This window comes from Hetaerina americana, unplaced genomic scaffold, assembly GCF_022747635.1.
Source record: "Hetaerina americana unplaced genomic scaffold, ioHetAmer1.1.p SCAF_24, whole genome shotgun sequence".
NCBI classification, from domain to species: Eukaryota; Metazoa; Arthropoda; class Insecta; order Odonata; family Calopterygidae; genus Hetaerina; species Hetaerina americana.
The window spans coordinates 2,572,456-2,592,137 of record NW_027286808.1 but is presented as its reverse complement, the minus strand read 5'-3'; the positions used below and the strand labels follow the sequence as shown (position 1 = coordinate 2,592,137).

Sequence of the window (19,682 nt, the reverse complement as noted above, 5' to 3'; positions counted from 1 at the left end):
TAATGAAAATGAAAATATTTTTCATGTGCGAAAAACTGCCCAACTTTCTATGTTCTATTACTTGAGAGAATGAAATAGGAATAAACGACAGACAAATTTTATAGTAACACATTTTATTATATCCTTAATTGAAGACTATATTTTCAAATGTAAAGGAAGTGGCAACTGAATACAAATTATCCACTAAAATGCAAAACATGAATAAATCAAACATTTATTGGCTCGGTATTATTAGAAGAGAACAATCACTGTCAGCAAAACTTCAATTTTAAACCAGGCCATTCCACTTTAGGAACATGAGTGCATTACAATAAAATGTTAATATTTTACAAAATTATATTTTGAGGAATTGAGCTAACTTAGGTATTTATACAGATGTATTCCTCTCCCTGCTTGGGCAACAATTTACATTAGTGGGAATCTAAAATAGCTTTTTTCCGCGCAAAACAATATTCTCATTTCTCCAAAGCTTTTTCTGTGATATATGAAAAGATTTATTCTTCTAGTTTCCCTATGTAAAGTAAATCAAATTCAAAATTCAAGCAAAGAGTAGACTTCCTGTAAATTGCATGCAAATATTTTACCAAATCCATATCTAATAAAAGTTTTTAAAAGAGTATATTTCAATGATAAATTAAAGTGAACTAGGCTGATATTTTGCATATGGTAACTTATGTAATTTGATAAATGAATGTCAGTGAAATTTGTGAATTTTCACCTTGGTGAGAGTGCATATCTGATATATGTGCAATATGAAATTTAGCTGTAACTGTGAAGGCAAAATGCTCACAAAAGTTTTGCATTAAAATAGCTCAATGGAAAAAACTTCTGCCAGCACTAATCAGGATCATGGGACATGGATGGAAGTGGACAGGAACACGAGTAATGGACTGTAGAGAGAAATTCCTCCTCAATATATAAGCCACAAATTTTCTGCTCAATAGTTCACAATCACATGTAGGTACTCAAAGACACACTCTCATGCTTACACTTAAAATCTGGTGATATCAGCACACAAAACACTCAGTGACTGCATTTTTTGACAAATAAGGAACCAGGTGTGCATTACCAGGGGAATGTTCAAATACATGTATATTACACTTGTGTTAGCAAACTAATCACATTTAATGTGAATGGAATATATGAGGTGAATCACAGATGTGTTTCTCCCTTAGATGTATAACATAGTATGTTTAAAATTTGACATTACATCATGAACATCTGACCTTCCACTGGTATCTTATTGAGAAGAGAGTGATAACATGTCTGCCCCTACTAAATAAGCTGTTTTGGAAAAATGACCCTTCCAAAATGGACATGGAGAATCGCCCAGTCACTGTTTGTAGTAGTCAGTCAAGATACTCATTAGGGAGAGAATGATGAGGCAAGGGATAAGATAATCAACATTAAATTCACACATTGAGCTGTTAATTATGCTCATGATGACAATCTTGAGTCTTCTATTCTAAAAAAAGGAAAACATTTTGTCTATTCTATAAGAGACATCAAACGTAGGCTGGTATTACACATTGTAGGAATGCTGCGGAGGATTAACCAATTCAATGCTTGGCATAATTACCAGGCACATTCACTTTTTGATTTTTTTTGTTATGATTGATTTCAGAAAGCCTTTTTATAAAATTATATCCGTGGTAACAATAGGATTTAATGATAATATTGATGTAAAATGAAAAGGGTACATAATATTCAAATAATTATGATATTCTTCATAATTTTAATAAATTATTTGAATTGATTGTAACATGAAATAGTTTAAATTCCTAATGATTTCTTTTCAATTTGAACAAATCAACAACATTAACAAGGTCACTCAACACTGATATATGAAATTTGTGACATGACTCCTAGTGAGGATGGTGTAAACTGTATGAAAAGCACTGGATTGGAAGATATAATTAAGCAGAGATTTTTCATGTCTATCATGAGGCACTGTCTATCAATTCCTGAAAATTTTCAAGTACACACCTATTTAAAAATAATTTTAAGAATGTGATGTTGCTTTATAATTTGACCACTGATTAAAGCATTAAAAGAGCTGTAAACAAAATGGCTTATCCTTCAACAAATCTGATTGCATAGCTACTAATTTGCAGATCATGAGTCCTACATTTGAGCCATGCCACAATTTCTGAGATTCTATAACTTTACTTTTAATGCTGTTAAAATATATTTTTAGTTCTGTATTTATATGTCTTAAGTTGCTAGATACAGCACTCAGTTCTTTAAAAGAGTTAATGAATCATTAATGGTTATATTTACCTGAACTACAGACAAAAATTAATGTATTGTGCTTCTTTTAGAGCGTTTGGCATGATATTCAATGAAGAAAATTTGAAGATGACTAGAAATTTGTACATGATATTGCAAAGTTATAAGTTAGGTTGTCATTGCAGCTGAGTTGGAAATAAGAGGTTAGATGACTAGAGATAGTAACACTCTAAAGATCTGCCTACAATCACAGGCTTACAACAATGAAGGCTCTGAAGCATGCAATGCCTCAATTAATGCTCAAAAGCAATACCATATATTTCATATATGAAACAAATTCATTAATAGAGCTGTATCTTTCATGGCAAGTAGTACAAAAAGCTTCTATTATTTAACACATTTAGTTCTCTTGGTTCAAGTATTTACATTTAAGTTGAATCAATCACATTAAATAACAAAAGATCAAAAATTGCCTTAGTAAAAAAACATCACATATTTACAGCACCTATAAAGCCTCCTTTCAACGTACATATACACAAATGATTTGGTCCTAATGGGTGAGAGATGTGTATTTCTTCATTGTTCAAAGATCACGTCAAAGGCCTGCCCTGAAATTTTTGCTTGATATTAAATGAATATAGATACAAAATTTCAAAGTCATGTAAAAATAGCTTTGAGAATGCAAGGAGAGAAAAATTCCCCCATTACATTGGAGTCAAGTATTTCTGTAAGAGCACAGGTCAGTGAAGAAAATGTTACAACAGTACAAAACATTTCAAACAAAATGTCCTATATGATAAAAATAAAATATAATATTTACTTCTGTCTGCTGTAGGTCATTTGGGGAGATAAAATACTATCTCACAATATGAGTAACTGCTGGGTCAACAAGTGACAAGTTGACATTTGCCAACCATATCACTAATGATCAGTCCTTGGAGCAAATAATTTCTGGTAATTGTTAAATATACCTTTACTCTCCAAAGAACATTTAAAACAATGTCCTATACTGCCATGCCTGACATCATCAGGACAAAACAAAAAAGAATCAACCAACTGCACCTTTAAGAAAGTGATTTTGGTTAATCCTAATCCCCATTACTTGTGAATCTATTAACTTCATAATTATATTAGCTCCCCAAGTAACATTTTACTTACAAATATTTTAAACCTCATAAAATCCTTTTTTTTAAGTTCTCATGTACAATCATAATGGTGTAACTCTTTCAAAAAATTATTCACATTGGTGTATTCCTATGCATGTCTGGGATAATCTTTCCACCATGAACATGATGAAAATATGCTTTGTTACAAAACAGTCTATGGTAATGCAGTTCATTATATTAACTTAGGAACTATTTGCATTCACTCTGAAAAGACTGCATACTCCTATGGCCATCAATAACTGTCTGGCTTTTCAAATAAGTTCTTTGATTAAGCCAAAAGTTTCACAAATTTACTCGGTCTATTCTGATTTTACATTCTCCGGTACTGGAGACTACACCACTAAATATGCACTCCTTATGCTTTCCCAAAATAAACAAAATAGCTGATATGATTTCATTTTTCATATGAAATATCCCATCAAATCCATTGGTAACATCTAAATTTACCATTTCTCACCCCATGTATGCACTACAGCTTATAATTAAATCATGCTTTATGGACCCAATTCTTATTTATGTGCTTCACTTACAAGTACATGTATTAAACATGAAAAATATATGGCACACTTCCATTTTATGAGTCAAATGGACTTCTAGATGGAGGTGCACTATTGTGGTTAGATAATGTCTCTTTCAAGGGGAATCCGCAGTGGTCTGGTGAAAGACATTGATCTTCTACGTGTTAAATGAGTAGGTCGACGATATGGAGCTGCCGTGGCCATGCGAGTGTGCCTGTTTGAGTAAGAGGATGAGGAAGGCACATCTGTGAATACATGGAGAGGCCTTTGAAGGCTTGACTGACTTGGCTCATTGTCAAAGGGAATAGGCTGAGGGAGGAGGCAATGTAGGGGTGTGCATGCAAGTAGTAGAAGCATTGGGAGAAAGATTAGGATGAGGGCAGTGGAAGAAAAGGATGAGAGGACAGTTGGCTGATTGTGGACTGCCGCCAAGCTCTGGGAAGCTTCTGATATCGATCTTGAACAAGAGTTTTTGTAATGTGGCATTCTAGACCAGTGAGTCTGATGAACCTCACGGATGTTGCGACTATGTCACACTTCCTGGAGAAACTTGAGTGGACACACACCCTGGCGGTTATCCCCACTTCGGATCATCACCATGCCATCCAACTCCTCACCCACCTGTATGACAATCTTGATAGGAGCAAGAGAGAAAAGTTGAGAAAGATTTGAATTAAATGAGCAAAATTTGCAACTTTTTCTAGGTTGTTTTTGTATTATATATATATATATATATATATATATATATATATATATATATATATATATATATATATATATATATAACATATTTGTTTTTTTTATAATATACATCAGGTCATGAAATCATAGCCAAACGTTTCAATTTATGAAATAAAATCTAGATCATAATGAGAAAGAATTTCTTCATAAAAAGAATCGTAGCATCCCTTTCAACACTTTTCAGAAAATTTTTTTTACACTAAGAAAAGTCTTAGTACGTGTGATTAAAAATACCTCAGTCAATGCAAAATAATGAGTGAAATACTCCTAGTGGGTTATTCAAACACATAAAATGAGTCATAATCAGAGGAAGCAAGCCTAATAAATGTGATAGCATTGCAATCACAGCTAATTCATAGCTAAATAAACCATACACATTGTTGCAGAAATCACATCAAAATTTCAAAACATTTTTTTAATTTTCCAGGGAATTCCCAGATTTTCAAAAAGCCCTGTGTGGGCACATTGTTTCATTTTACTTTATTCATATCGATCTGATTCTCTTTTCACTTCAAATCCAAAATGACAGTTATTTTGTTTGGTCAAAAGCTAGTCAGGTTCAAATATTCTTATAAAGCATCAAACTAATATAATTCTATTGCTCATTCAGCATTAATTTTTGGCAAAAAAAAAAAAAAAATATATATATATATATATATATATATATATATATATATATATATATATATATATATATATATATATATATCTGATTCTGAAGATGACGGCCGAGCCGTCGAAACGTCAAAACAACATATTATGAGTATCATTTCTTTGTGTCTCTATGGTTTAAAAATCTACATCTGTGTTTATATATATAAATTATTATTTGGTAATCTACCGGTTAAGGGTAGGTTTTTGGATGGACATAATTACTAATTAAATAATTTGTGATCCCAAGCAAAACACAACATCCTACTCTACATCAGGTCCCTTTTCAGCTCTGAGTACTTTCTTCCTCCCTTCATCCCATCCAACATCCCTATCCTGTTCCTTCCCTTTCCTCATTCGCCAAACATTCTTCCCTCAATTACAGTCTTCAACATCCTGCTGCCGGTCAATACCCCCTTCATCCACTTTTCCTGCCTCCATTGGATTTCTCCCAACAAACCCCTCTCTTCGCCCAACATACCTAGTACTTCCTCGTTTGTTTTCTTCTCTGTCCATTTCACCTTCTCCATTCTTCTCCGCACCCACATTTCAAAAGCCTCCAGTCTACGTCTATCCTCCTCTTTCAGTGACCACGTTTCCGCGCCGTACATAGCTACGTTCCATATCAAAGTTTCTTAACATCCTTACTCAACGTCCCCATCATCAACTCCCTCCTCCTTGTGAAAGCCTCTTTGCCTAGCGCAATTCTTCTCCTTACGTCCCTACTACTTTGACCGTGTTGGTCCAAAACACTACCGAGATACGTAAACTGTTCTACCTGCTCTATTTTTTGCCCACCTATTTTAATGTTAAGCTTAGCCTTTTTCTTTCTAGAAAATCGCATAACCTTTGTTTTATTAATATTGATTCTCATCCCATATCTGTCGCACTGAATTTCCAATTCACCAAGCAATGCTTGCAGCCCCTTGGCTGACTGACAAACTAAAGCTTGGTCATCAGCAAACCTAACTGATTTTACAAATTCCCCGCCCACTTTCATTCCTACATCCAGTTCTTCCCATGCCTCTTTAATCATTTCCTCTGCATACAGGTTGAACAGTAACGGTGATAATGGGCAACCCTGCCTTACACCTCTTTCTAACACTGCCCATCCGGACTCCCCGTTTCCCACCTGCACCTGAGCAGTCTGAGACATGTACAGGTTGCGGATTAGCCTCCTTTCCCTCCAATCTATTCCTGTTTTCTGCAATATACTCATTAGTTTTTTTCCAATTCACTCTATCAAACGCTTTTTTCAAAATCTACAAAACAGGCAAATACCTCCTGGTTGTGTTCTATGTTTCTCTCGATAAATAATCTCATTACTGCAATGGCATCACGTGTACCTCTCCCCTTCCTAAACCCAAACTGATCATCCCCTAAGTAATCATTTGCCCTACTCTCTATCTTTTTGTTTATTATCCTGAGAGCAACTTTAGCTTTGTGGGATATCAAACTTATTGTCCTGTAGTCATCACATAATGTAGCCTATACCTTTTTCGGAATAGGAACTAAAATTGATCTTGCAAAGTCTTCTGGCCAGATTCCTTCCTCATAAATGCTACAAATCAGCCCATATAGCCTCTTCCTCCCTCATTTTCCTGAACATTTCAATAGTTCTGCGGGAATGTTATCCACCCCCACGGCCTTATTTAGTTTCATCTCCCTTAATGCCCTTTCTATCTCATTGTCGTGTATTCTTGGACCTAAGCTATCTTCCTCTACGTCATATTATTTTTCAATGTCTAACTTTGCTGGTCGAAGTTCTTTACTATACAGTTCTTCTATATACTTCTTCCATCTCTCTTGAATATTTCCTCTGCCAACTATTACCTTACCCGCCTTATCTCTAACTGCTAGCATAGATCTCCCTTTCTTACTTCCCGATAACGATTTAACTTTGCTGTATAGCACACAGATTTCACCCCTCCTCTGCTACTTTCCAAATGTATATATATATATATATATATATATATATATATATATATATATATATATATATAGAAATATTATGTGTATATATATATATATTTTTATATATTTATATATATATGCGCATAAAAATTATATATAGTGTATGTAAAAGTGCATCTTTATCGGATGTGTGTGTGTAAAAATACGTCTACATTTGGATTTTTTCAATTTTCAATAACGCGTATCGTCATTTTTTCGATCATCTGAACATTTATGTATGAATGACGCACACATCATTGATGGAAAATTACGGTAATTTTGATTTTTGACCAAATATCATGAAATTTAACTAGTACGCACTAATTGAACATATAGAAGAATGGTGCTTAATCAATGAAGTTAATAAACACTAAGTTAATGATGCAATGACCCACTAATAGGTCCTGTGTTTGGCATTCCTCTGGGTTACCTAAGTTATTGGAGTACATGACAATAACAAATTGTCATCACACAATTATAACATTCTGAAAATTACCTAGCCAATTTAAATGCCATAAAACTTTACTCATAAGCCATATTTGCAATGCAGTTGAAATTATAAACTGAGCGGAGAACATGTGTGGATATGCAGTTTTATAAAGAGAGGGGCATAGCTGGACAGCTGTGGTGGAACTTCATATCAAGAATTACTTGGCAAATATGATGTGAATTTTATCTTGAAGTAATTATGCTGAGTAGCAACCATGGTTCTAAATAAATTGAGTGGCATCATTTGAGGTTACAGATGTATCTACAAGGCAGATTAGGAATGCAAAATACGCATTTCCATAAAACTGTATATTGGAACTACATATTATGTAACCATGTTAAGCAACTGCTGTAGGCAAAAAGATTCCTATTGCTGATAAAATGAAATTGAAAAATACCTATATGTATATTTTATTGTTATTCAAAGAGTCATTGATTTATAGAATACATAAATGTATATGATTAAAATACCTACCGTGATTGGCTCCCTAATTTACACCTAGTTACAGTACCACTCATATGACTGAAGAGGTAGGTAAATGAAAATGAGGCCAACATGTAATATAAACCCATCATACAAAGGCTAAATGCTTTTTTAGAAATATTAAATAGTCACCCATGAGTTAATGTATTCATTGCAGATTATAATGTGAAAGGATATATGACATTAGTATAGATAAATAACAATATATGGTTTGTTCAGTGTAACATTAAAGAACTTTTCGGGATGTTAACAATATATATATATATATATATATATATATATATATATATATATATATATATATATATATATTATTTAAATGCTAGTTTTATTATTACTTATTAGATAGATGGATTCATTCACCATAGAACAACGCGTAATTGTATGAGCTTAATTAAAGACTCAATGAAATGCACAGGTTCAATAGATTTACGTATAAACAAAGTCATACACAAATAGATGGATTTGAATAACATAGTAATGGGTATTAAAGATTTGAAAAACAGATTTCCCTGCACTGACTCTTTTTTGGTATTTTTGGACACTATAAAAAACATTATTTACAAAATTGTCTTTTAATATTTTTTAAATTTTTTTTTCTTGAGGAAGTATTTGTTTTAGCTCTACAGGAAGTCAATAAAAGAGCAGTTTTTCTGGAACTTCTGGGGTTTTATGATGTTTGAAGAAGGAAGTTAAAATAATAAATATTGAAATTGATGATTTTTTCAGGGATATAGTTATAAGTTCAATCCCCAATATATGCTGGTTCTGTAAATTAACCATTTTCCCATTCATTTCTTGACATCCTTAAATATTCAAAACAGGGAATTCAAACTGACGATTATAGTTATATTAATGTAGTTGATAAGTACGAGGGTCATCCGGAAAGTAGTACCCGTTCGTGCCACATGAAGTGCTGACGACGCGAGTAGCCGCTGGACGAGGTCAGATAGCTTCAGTGGCTTGTCTGCCTTCTCTGAGCCAAGTTGCGTGACGCTAGCATTGCCTGTGTTGTTTCTGTGATTGTTTACAATGTTTAAAAAAATTGAGAACGCCGCCAGTTGTGAAGTGAGGGCAGTGATTAAATTCCTCAATGCAAGAAACGTTCGCCCATGTGATATTCATCGCCAATTAAAGGAGGTGTATGGAGACAATGTAATGGACGAGTCGTCTGTTCGGCGGTGGTGTCGCAACTTCAACATGGGGAGGGGGAACACACACGACGATGAGCGTTCGGGGAGACCGTCTGTCATTACAGACCAACTGGTGAGCTCAGTTGACGAATTCGTGAGGAACGATCGGCGCGTCACAATTGATGACATCTGTGAGCATTTTCCCAATGTTTCTCGAACAATTGTTCATGAAATTGTTAAACACCATCTGCATTATGCAAAAATTTGTGCAAGATGGGTCCCTCGCGTATCTCAATGAGCTGGCGGCGAAGGACTATGCAGCAGGAATACAGAAACTTGTCACACGTTATGACAAATGCCTTAATTTGCTTGGAGATTATGTTGAGAAGTAGTTTAAAGTATCCTCTTTCAAAAAAAATTTTTATGTTTGTTAATATTTACTTTTGTGTCTTTATTTCACGAACGGGTACCACTTTCCGGATGACCCTCGTAGCATTGAACCTTGCTAATATTCATGATCTGTAAGACCTTTTCTGATTATGGCACTTAAAACCTCAATGCTTAGAAGTGAAATTGAAGTTGCTAACAATTGGTTCTTAAATTGCATTTTAAAAAATGACCCAAAACAATAAAAATAAGATGTTATAAGATGACCTGTTAAATAGAAAACTTGAATATTAGTCCTGTGAATATTCATATGGTTACTTAGGAGTAAACCGTAGAACTTGGTCCTTTTAATTGCGGTTTTAGATAATTTTATCTACGTACAAACTGCTTACTGAATTTATCCAACAACCTTAGATTCCCTTGCTGAACTGCAGGAATTCAATTAATAAAAACTGTCCCTCTGAAATGTGTACAACGATTATAATTATTTTACTTAGCCATTTTATCTAGATTAAAATTTAACTGAGTAGCACTATAGATACCTGATCTCTGAGCAACATGAGGCCATTGTCTCCATCAGAAACTTGAAGGTTGTGGGTAACTTGCAATGGCCTTTCACCTGGCTGCAACCTGGTTACATATTTTGAAGGGAAATAGCCAACTCGACCCAAGCACTTCCCTTGCCACCAATCTTGATCAGAAGTATCAATTACAGTCACTTTGTATCCAGCCCTGAAAATTCAATTAAGATATTGATTATAACTGAAAAAATAAAGGTTTAATTTAGCAGTGATCATTCTCATTACAGGAGGTAGTAAAGAGGAAAAGATTTGTAGGAATAAAATGGGTTTCTGTACTGAAATTTATAATTATATTATCAGAATATAGTAAATAAACAGCCTGACATTACTTATTTCATTTATAAAACCAATCAACCATTCTGATAACACCTAAATGGCTCTGCCAGGGTAGTCATTTGCAGCTTATTATGGAACGATCAATGGCTCCACATGTACAATTATGCCAAATGAAGGATTAGATTAAAATATCACTTATCTCTAAATTTATATTTGTGGTGATATGATTTTCTATGGGTTTCTCCACCCTGAACACTATGAATGGAGAAAGACAATCCAACACCATATTTTTACACTGAAAACCATATTTCTACATATCACAAAAACAGGAAGAGACAGAGCGATAAAAATGCCCACTGTCATCAGTTGCAAATTGATCTTGAACCTTTGCACTGTTGCAGGATCTATTAGTTCTGTGATATCAATAAAATTGTACAAGTGGTTCTCACGGGGAGATTTGTCAATTCCAAAGGATCCCAGAAGGAGCTTAATGAATTACCTACTCCTCAAATGAAAAACAAAGGGAGAAGACATACTGCCAGCAGAGGCCCACTGCTGAAAGAAAAAAAATATATAAAAACTAATAATACTACCTCAGTGACAATTGAAGGAATGCTGTGTGGAATATTGATGAGATAAATGAAGGATTTGTTTTGCTTTTGTACAATATGACTGAGTATAATTTAATGTTGTTTCAATGCATAATCCATCAAGAGGAGGAGGGAGTTTATTGTGGACATTTCCCAGCTGGAATCACAGAAGCAACTAATCAATTAATTATAAATAAATGTTCAACAAAATTATGCCAAAAGGTTTAAAACATTGAGTTTCATTTCTCGGAGAGGTCAGCTGTTGGTATTTACACCTACCCTAATACAACAAAAACTGGTGGCTTTCAAAATGCATGATATTTGAGTATTTTTCAGACTGTCTGAAAGAAGTAAGGATTTTCTGCTGAGTAAACTTATGAATAAAAAGAACTTACAAATCCTCATTGGTTTTCACGGCATCATTTCAGGATACAATATAAATAGCTTATTAATGTTTAGATGAGTGCTTATTGCTTGAGAAAAAGCTACTCCAATTTGCAAGAGGCACTGAAGGGACCAATGGTAGATATTTTATCTTTGAAGATATTCCGAGAGAAAAACTGTGGAATTTAAATGTGGGCTACTAAAAATATAGCGACTAAAATGGAAAAATATTTTTCTAGACCTTTCATGATTTTAGAAAGAAAAAATTGACTTTGCCTTTTGCATCCAACCCTCACAAATCTAACAGACATTTACTAAATTTTTACACAAGTACTTTTGAGGGTCAAGCTGAAGGAGAACTTAAATTGGTTGATTAGCCAAGCAGGGATATCTGGACTGTTCAATTCAAAACTGGAGAGTAAACTTAAAAATTTAGAAAGACAATGATTAACTTTACTATCTTAAAACAAATGGATGCAAAGGCAAAGTTTAAAAACAACAGTGAAAATTTTGTTTCAATCATGGAATCCTTTGCCTGATGAATATAGCAATTTGAAGAAGCATGCATTTGGTATTCTTTTCATATTTGAGCCTACATATTTCCGTGGACAAATTTATTCATACATGAACTAAATCAAAGGTAAAATTAGACCCTTACTGATTGAAGGAAGCCTAAAGTCCTGTCTGAATGTGGGAGTAATAATTTACCCTGCAAACATTGAGCAACTTTCTAGAAATATATGAGAGCAAAATCTGCAATAAAATATGTTAAGCTTCAAAGTAATCAAAAAGCTCTATTATTTCATGATTTGCAGATCTTTCATAGACCTCTTCCAATTTTCCCTGTTTAGAACATAACAGGCATACTATGTCCCTTCAGATATTTCCGGAAATAAATTTGTTTTATTCTCAAATGGCAACTAAATAAAATTTCTGCAGGAAAAGCATCTATCCCTTCCAAAGGAGTGTATCTATAGGTACAAAGTAAATCCCTGAAACCTACAATAGCCTCATGAATCTTTGGAAATATCTTCTTACTAATATGCTGAATCTTAACAGCTCTGATAGTGATGTGGGCTACTGGTACACACTTCTATTTTTGTAATTTGAAATATTTTTTACATTCCCAAAATAAAAATGGGACATTATCAGCAATTTGAATCAGCCCCACCTAACAGAAGTCACTTTTTTTCCCACAAACAGCCAAGATACATGTATTTTGCACACAGTTTCTTAAAACTGGTCAAGTTTTCATTTAGAATTAGAATCAACTTGAACTAAGTATGGTAGTCTTGCAAACTCTAGGATATCACATATTACTTTTTCAATTAGGAGCGATGGAATTTTGTGAAATGAAAGCTTGCTTTTGATTCACTGGTTTAAATTTGCTGCAGAGTTGGTATTTCTCAACAAACTCTGCTATGTTGTCTGGCATGCCAAACCAGAAGTCTGTTTTCTGAGCAAGTTTTCTCAAATCACAGGGACCCTCATACGATAACTTAAGGAAGTGTGCCTGCAATGACTTTGGTACTACAATCTTTTGATATAAGTTGGCCATGTCATCTTCAACATAAAGGTCCTCCCTTCGTTAATATAGTGGCAAGATTTCAGATCCAATTTTACTATTGACAGGCCATATCTCCTCCTTGCAGCAGAGGCTTACTGAACCTAGATCATCATCATTGAAATCTCTCTCTGAAATTGTTCCCTTCTCTTTTGAGACAGAAGTAGATTATTTACCAATAAAATTTACAATTTCAGGCGACTGAGGATCATCTTCATTCTCACTTTATAGGTAAGATCTCAATAAAAGCTCTACAATTTGCAAGTTCTCACCTGGTATATGGCACACATTCAATGAAGTTTGAGCCTCAGCCTAAGTAATTGTATGGGCTATCTTGTACAGAATGCCATTTTCATGCCTGATACTAACAGTTTATAGTCTGCCTGAATGTCAACTGTACATGCAGTTATAAAGTTATGGAAATTCATTGTGGTAAAATGGGTTGCTGGCACTAATTACCTTATCAATCTATGTATGGCTGTTTTTTGCACAGTCATTTTAACTCCAGGAGGTAAGGTCTACTGATTGCATACCCTGCCCTAACCAGCCCTCTTGCAACAGAAAGCATCCTAGCCCCGATTGTGATGTATCACATTTAATTTTTACTCTCGTACTAGGGCTCAAAGGTTGCAAGGACTGGGGCAGACACTATACTGTTTATTTTGGTGAAGACCCTTGAGAGGTAAGATAGCCATTTCCAAATTATGGCGGGTATAACATTTAATTATAAACCCCTTATAAATGGAAATTGTGATGAATAAAATTGATTCTTATAAAGAATAATAAGTTGGAATGTACCACTGTATTATGTATCTCTTACACAATAAAACAATATCTGAAAGTGAGAAGAATGTTCCTAGCAATAATTAAACCATATATTAATGAAAGAAATATAAAATAAACTAAATGCATTACAGCATATGTACTTTAACTATGATTGACACATCAGTTACTGTGGTTCAAAGGTGCCATGGTATGACAGTTTATATGATAGAAGTTATTGACAAAATTAGTTTTTCCTTAAATATGTAATATCAAAAAGGTAAAATAGGTTATTGATTTTAAAACATGGGGAAAAATAAATGAGGCATTATAGTTAATAGGCAATTGCTTTCAAATTATCTAGCTTGAATATATAAATATGAGCCAAAACAAAGTCCTTAGTACAGTAAAATTTCCATAATAGTACATTGCTTCCTTTAAATTCCAATTTGTTAGGGAAATAATTTGCAGAGGGGCCCTTTTAATTGCTCATATATCTACAAACTAGCATACCGGTAGGATTCAATAATATTTAATAATTACTGTTCACTACTTACTTGAGGTCAAGTTCATCAGGATGTCTTGACTTGAAGTTGTACAATACAACATAAAGATTGGTTGGCAGTAGGCGATGAGGTTTCTAGAAATAGAATTTTAAAATTTAAATCACAATATATTATCTACCACAGCTATTACACAGTTTTGTCTGACAATATCAACTTATAAATATTTTATTGGCAAAATAGATTATAAGGAAAATAGTAACTAAATGGAATAGTTACACGATGCCAATTTTTAATAAAAGACCCCTAACTTTAGGATTTTTTGCTTTTCAATAAGTCTTTAAAATCTACAATAATAATTCATAATACTGCAGTTCCCATTTCACAAAAACTGCAGAATTTTTTTTGCATTTAAGTGTCACAATATTAATACTATTATAGTGTACAATTTTTAAGAATAATTTATTTACAAGAGGTTTCTGAGCATGAAGACACGAGGGATATTAAACTTCTCTTATAGTACGAAAGGTATGTGAATTCTGGTCAGTACTGATAATGACAGAACTATCTATCATACTTAATACCAATTGAAATGTTTTGTACCAATGAAATCGTGGTAATTTAACCTTTGGGTGTGGCAAAATGATGACCTTAGATACATTAAATGCAGTAGTACATATGAACTTTAGTAACGCAACTTGCAAGATTCATAGCATCATAATGAAAATGTACTTTTGACGGATTTATTATTTGGTACAGTATGCATCACTGTGATATTACTTAAAGCAGGAAATAACACTGTTAATAATATTAATTAGGAGAGGTGACTGAGACCTAAGGTCATTGGTGACATAAGGAATGGATGAATAATTCATTGGAATTAGGATATTCAGGGAATGGAAAAAGAATTGAGAGAAACCCAGTCTTGGCATTAGCCTATTCTTAACAAAAGGTGCCATGGGCCGACAGTTTTATGTCCCATTCAACAGATGGCGTACTCTCCATGAAGTGCTCATCCCATAGCACACCATGCAGGGATTGACACTGAATAATTCTGCTAACTCCAGGATTTTAACCTAGGCCCTTTGGGAGAGAAGCCAGTGTATTAGTAACCACACCATCCTGATCCCCAATGTATAGTGTTCCTCTAGACACTATGAATACCTTCCATGAGGTAAAACCTTAAACCTTAAAATTTGTTGCATGATAGAATTACATATGAAATGATGGTTAACACTAATTTATAATGATTTTGATGGAATTGTATGCACATGCATAAATTATGGCAAGAGTCAATGGTTTAAATTAGGCAAATTTATCAGATTTTGGCTTTTCTAAATTCAATCAATTATATGTGGACATTTTTGCTGTTAGATTTTTTCCAAGCCATGTGATGGAAAAATACAGTACCCAGACAAAAGGTATGGAGATGCATGAAAGAGAAGAATTTTATAGAAAGATATACTGGGCTGGTGAGTAAGATGTACAAGGCAGTAATGACCCTGATTGAAAGATGAGTATAGCATTTGCAAAACTGAAGAGTTTGCCTCGGTTATGAATGTATATTTAGTAAGGGGTGTGAGGAGCAGAGTAACATGAAGTATGGTCTTTGCAGATGACATAGTTTTCGGTGAAGAAACTGGAGAAAAATTGGAAGAGAATCTGGAAGAATGAGCAATAATGTTAGAAGAGAGGCATATAAGGATCAGCGGAACAAAAATGGAGTATATCACATTGAAAAATATGGAGGGTATATTTTTTAATCCAAGAGAAGAAAACATTGGTCCAAACGTTGGTCCATTGATCAAAAACTTTATACACCCATTATCAAGAGCAGAGAGTAATGGAAGACAGGATGCAGAAATAAAGCTGAGAAACTGGAGGAAGATAAATGGGATACTATGAGACAGGAAGATAAACTGTAAGATAAAAGGAGTAATTTATGTGATGCTCAATGATTAATCCTGGGTGAAACCTAGGATTTTTCTAATAAATTCTTTTCTATGGTGCAGAGACCTGGCCAGTTTTATGAACCAAGGGGAGGAAGATAAAAGTTGCTGGGTTGGATGGACAAGGCAATGAATGATGGGGTAATGAGGAAGGACAAGGTAATGAATGATGAACAGTCATTGTAGGACCTATTGGTAAAAAGGTACTGGTAAGAAATCTTGGGATGGTTTGGACACATAGGAGTGGAAAAGCAAAGAAAATATTGAAAAATGAGTAGTGAATTTAGAAGTTTTTGGAAAAATAAAAAGAAGAAGGTCCAAGTTAAATTGGAAGGACTATGTGGGGGGGGGGGCTGAGGGTAAGAGAGTGGAGAAGAGAGGAAAGTCCTAAATATGGAAAAATGGAGGAGAGGGATCAAAGATAGGAATACTGAACCCATGGAATGAGATAAGGTTAAGGAAAATATCACAGAAACTGCAAAAACATAATCCATAATCTGTTGGATTGCAATTTGATTATCAACATTAAATAAGAATAAAAATGGCGCTGAAATACAGGCCATTGAAATGCATGTACCATTTCTTCAAAGGTTCAAGTCATAACATTTCCTGAAAGCTGTTCACAAAATATTTGACTGCAGGCAAGAAACAGCTTTCCATAGAAGACTCAAAGTGTTAATATTGCAGATGTTCTTACAGGGCTCGAACATTCACACATGGTACAATATGTATGCATATATATATATATATATATATATATATATATATATATATAATTATATATATATAATTATATATATATATATAATTATATATATATATATATATATATATATATATATATATATATATATATATATATATATATATATATATATATATATATATATATATATATATGCCATTTTTAGCAGCTGCTGTTCAGTGTATCTAGTTCCCATGGATATTTGTCAAAATACAGCCAGATGGTTATCATGAGGAGGAGGAGGAAACTGGCACAATAATGTGCCAGTCACACATATTGATAGCATTTGAATGTTAAATTGTTTATATAAAAGTTTACTCTGTGGGTACTGTTTGCAGTATAATATTTCCAATACTTCACTCTTTTCCTGCCATAGTAATTCAAGAGTCACACTTTCAGTTCAAATGCACTACTTAACTTGAAATGAAGTGATCACTGAAAATGGTTTCTGAATCATTAATAGAAAGACATACTTTGTCCCTAACATTATTTGTATTTCATGTGAAAATCATTCTTAGTGGTTCTAAAGCTGAATTACCATCTTTTGTTTGGCATAAATGCTAATATCTGTATAAGAAAGGAAAAAAGTTATTGCTCCTAATATCACAATTGCCTTGAATATATATCCTACACTCTATTTAGCACACACTCAGGGATCACTAGCTGCATCTTATCTGGAATAACTTCACCTTGGCCCAACATCACCTTTTTCTTTCCCCCTCCACTCAAAGATCTCCCTTTGTCAACTTTGGAGTTTGCAACTGAAGAGTAGAAATAGAAAATTTTTTTATTAACGACCTAGGTTTCGTTATGGTATAACATCATCAGGTAAAAATACAGGTCAAACACAATATATATATCTCTGGGCGGAGGGGAAGAGGAGGGAGGAAGGAAAGGAATGGTTTAGGTAGGAAGAGGGGTGGAGAAAGAGGATTGCTACAATTGATAAGAATGGTTTACTACAGCATACATATTTTTCCATTCTACTGCATTTGAATGCAAGACAAGGCTGCATATCCTAGGTAGAATAATGTGGTGGCTTCCCCATACAGTACTTGTGTGTGGCCTTCCACATTGCAGTACTGCGGCCAATATCGTGACTTCACTCTCACCTGCAACTGTGGCAACTGATGCCAGGCTGACCCAATTGGTCTGCGCCACCAGTGCCCAATCACCAACCTTTCACCATGGGTTCAGGGTAGCTTTTTAGTAGGAGTATTTTTTTTTATTGTCTCGTTCCGAAATATCGTTACTGTGGTTTTTCTGTTAATGTGTGATTGCCTCGCTCCAAAAAACAATTAACAAAAACTTTTCTAAGCCGAAAAATTTCCGTCAGTCAAAGGACACAGATCAGCGACCTTCGGCTCCATTGGCAGACTTGCTACCTCTGGTCTACCCCTGGTACTACATTAGGTAAATGAGGTCCAGTATAAATAAAAATTCACAATAGTTCCCCATTATTACCTATTAATATTTTCCTGCTTTTACATAAAATGTCTACCTACTTTTTCAAATAATGAAGAAATATTAAGGCATAAAATTTTGAATATATGCATGGGAACAGTAAGCAATCTTTAGGAAAAATGTTATGTGGAATATTTTAGTTCTCATCAAATATGAACACTGTCTACCTAAATTAATTAACAGTATTAAATTTTCAATGTTCTTACTGGTGATGGACATGGAGATGTGCTTGCTGAACTGAGAGACTTTTCATTTTCGTCAGGAAGTTCCACAGAGCTCATCCTCATATTACGGGCACTCAGCAGGCGACGGTTATGGACGGGACTGGAAGGTGCTGGTGATAAAGCAAAAGTTCACTATACATTTACAAGTCTTGAGATTACATTAACTTTAACCAAGCCTGAATTAACCCAGGCTGAAGGTGTGAAACACTTAAGATATAAGGATTTACTTAAAATAGAATTTTGAATTTATTGAAATTATGTGGCTACAAATATTTCCTTAAACATCCCAGTTAAAGAACCATTACAAAATTCTAGGCAGAAGTATGTGAATATTCGGCTTCTTTTAACACTTAATGACATTCTCATTTTATAACTGCATATAATATTATTTCATACAAATAATTATCAATATATTGATGCATCATTTAATTTTTATTCCAACATTTTCTGAATAAATTTTATCATTATAGGCCAATAGGTGTTTGATGATGAATGAAATGTACAGTCTATTTGAAAGTCTTTTTAATATGAAAAGAATTTCATAAATTTATAAATTTTTATAAAAATTTGGAATCCAGCATGCAAAACTATAAGGTAAATATGAATAATAAATATAAAAGCACACAAAATACCAATTGTTGATCTCAAGCTATTATTGATACCTAAAGCTACCAGCCAATCAAAAACCAAGCAAAACCATCTTTAGTGCTGTGGGTTGTTGCTGCATTAATGTACTGTCATATCTTAATTTATAGCATTAAATATCACACAAAAACTAAATCTAAATAAGGAGTTAGTATCTGGCTTACAAAATGTATATTTCTGTTCCAATGAAGTGGTTGAAGCAGTGATTTCCTTCAGTGTATGCACTACTTTCAAGTACATATAC

At 33.8% G+C, this 19,682-nt stretch overlaps 1 protein-coding gene across 8 annotated transcripts in view; it reads right to left on the bottom strand.

Annotated features, from left to right (window-relative positions):
- Positions 1-129: 129 nt before the first annotated feature.
- The window catches only part of Stacl (SH3 and cysteine-rich domain-containing protein), a 788,683-nt gene continuing 769,130 nt past the window's right edge, over positions 130-19,682 (bottom strand). For all 8 annotated transcript variants that reach the window (XM_071586629.1, XM_071586632.1, XM_071586633.1 and 5 more), the window contains 4 exons: positions 18,776-18,903; positions 14,466-14,548; positions 10,294-10,483; positions 130-4,546 (listed from right to left, as the gene is read on the bottom strand). In XM_071586629.1, the coding sequence (XP_071442730.1) occupies positions 4,445-4,546; positions 10,294-10,483; positions 14,466-14,548; positions 18,776-18,903 (503 nt within the window). In that variant the 3' untranslated portion in view covers positions 130-4,444. The remainder of the gene's footprint in view (positions 4,547-10,293; positions 10,484-14,465; positions 14,549-18,775; positions 18,904-19,682) is intronic.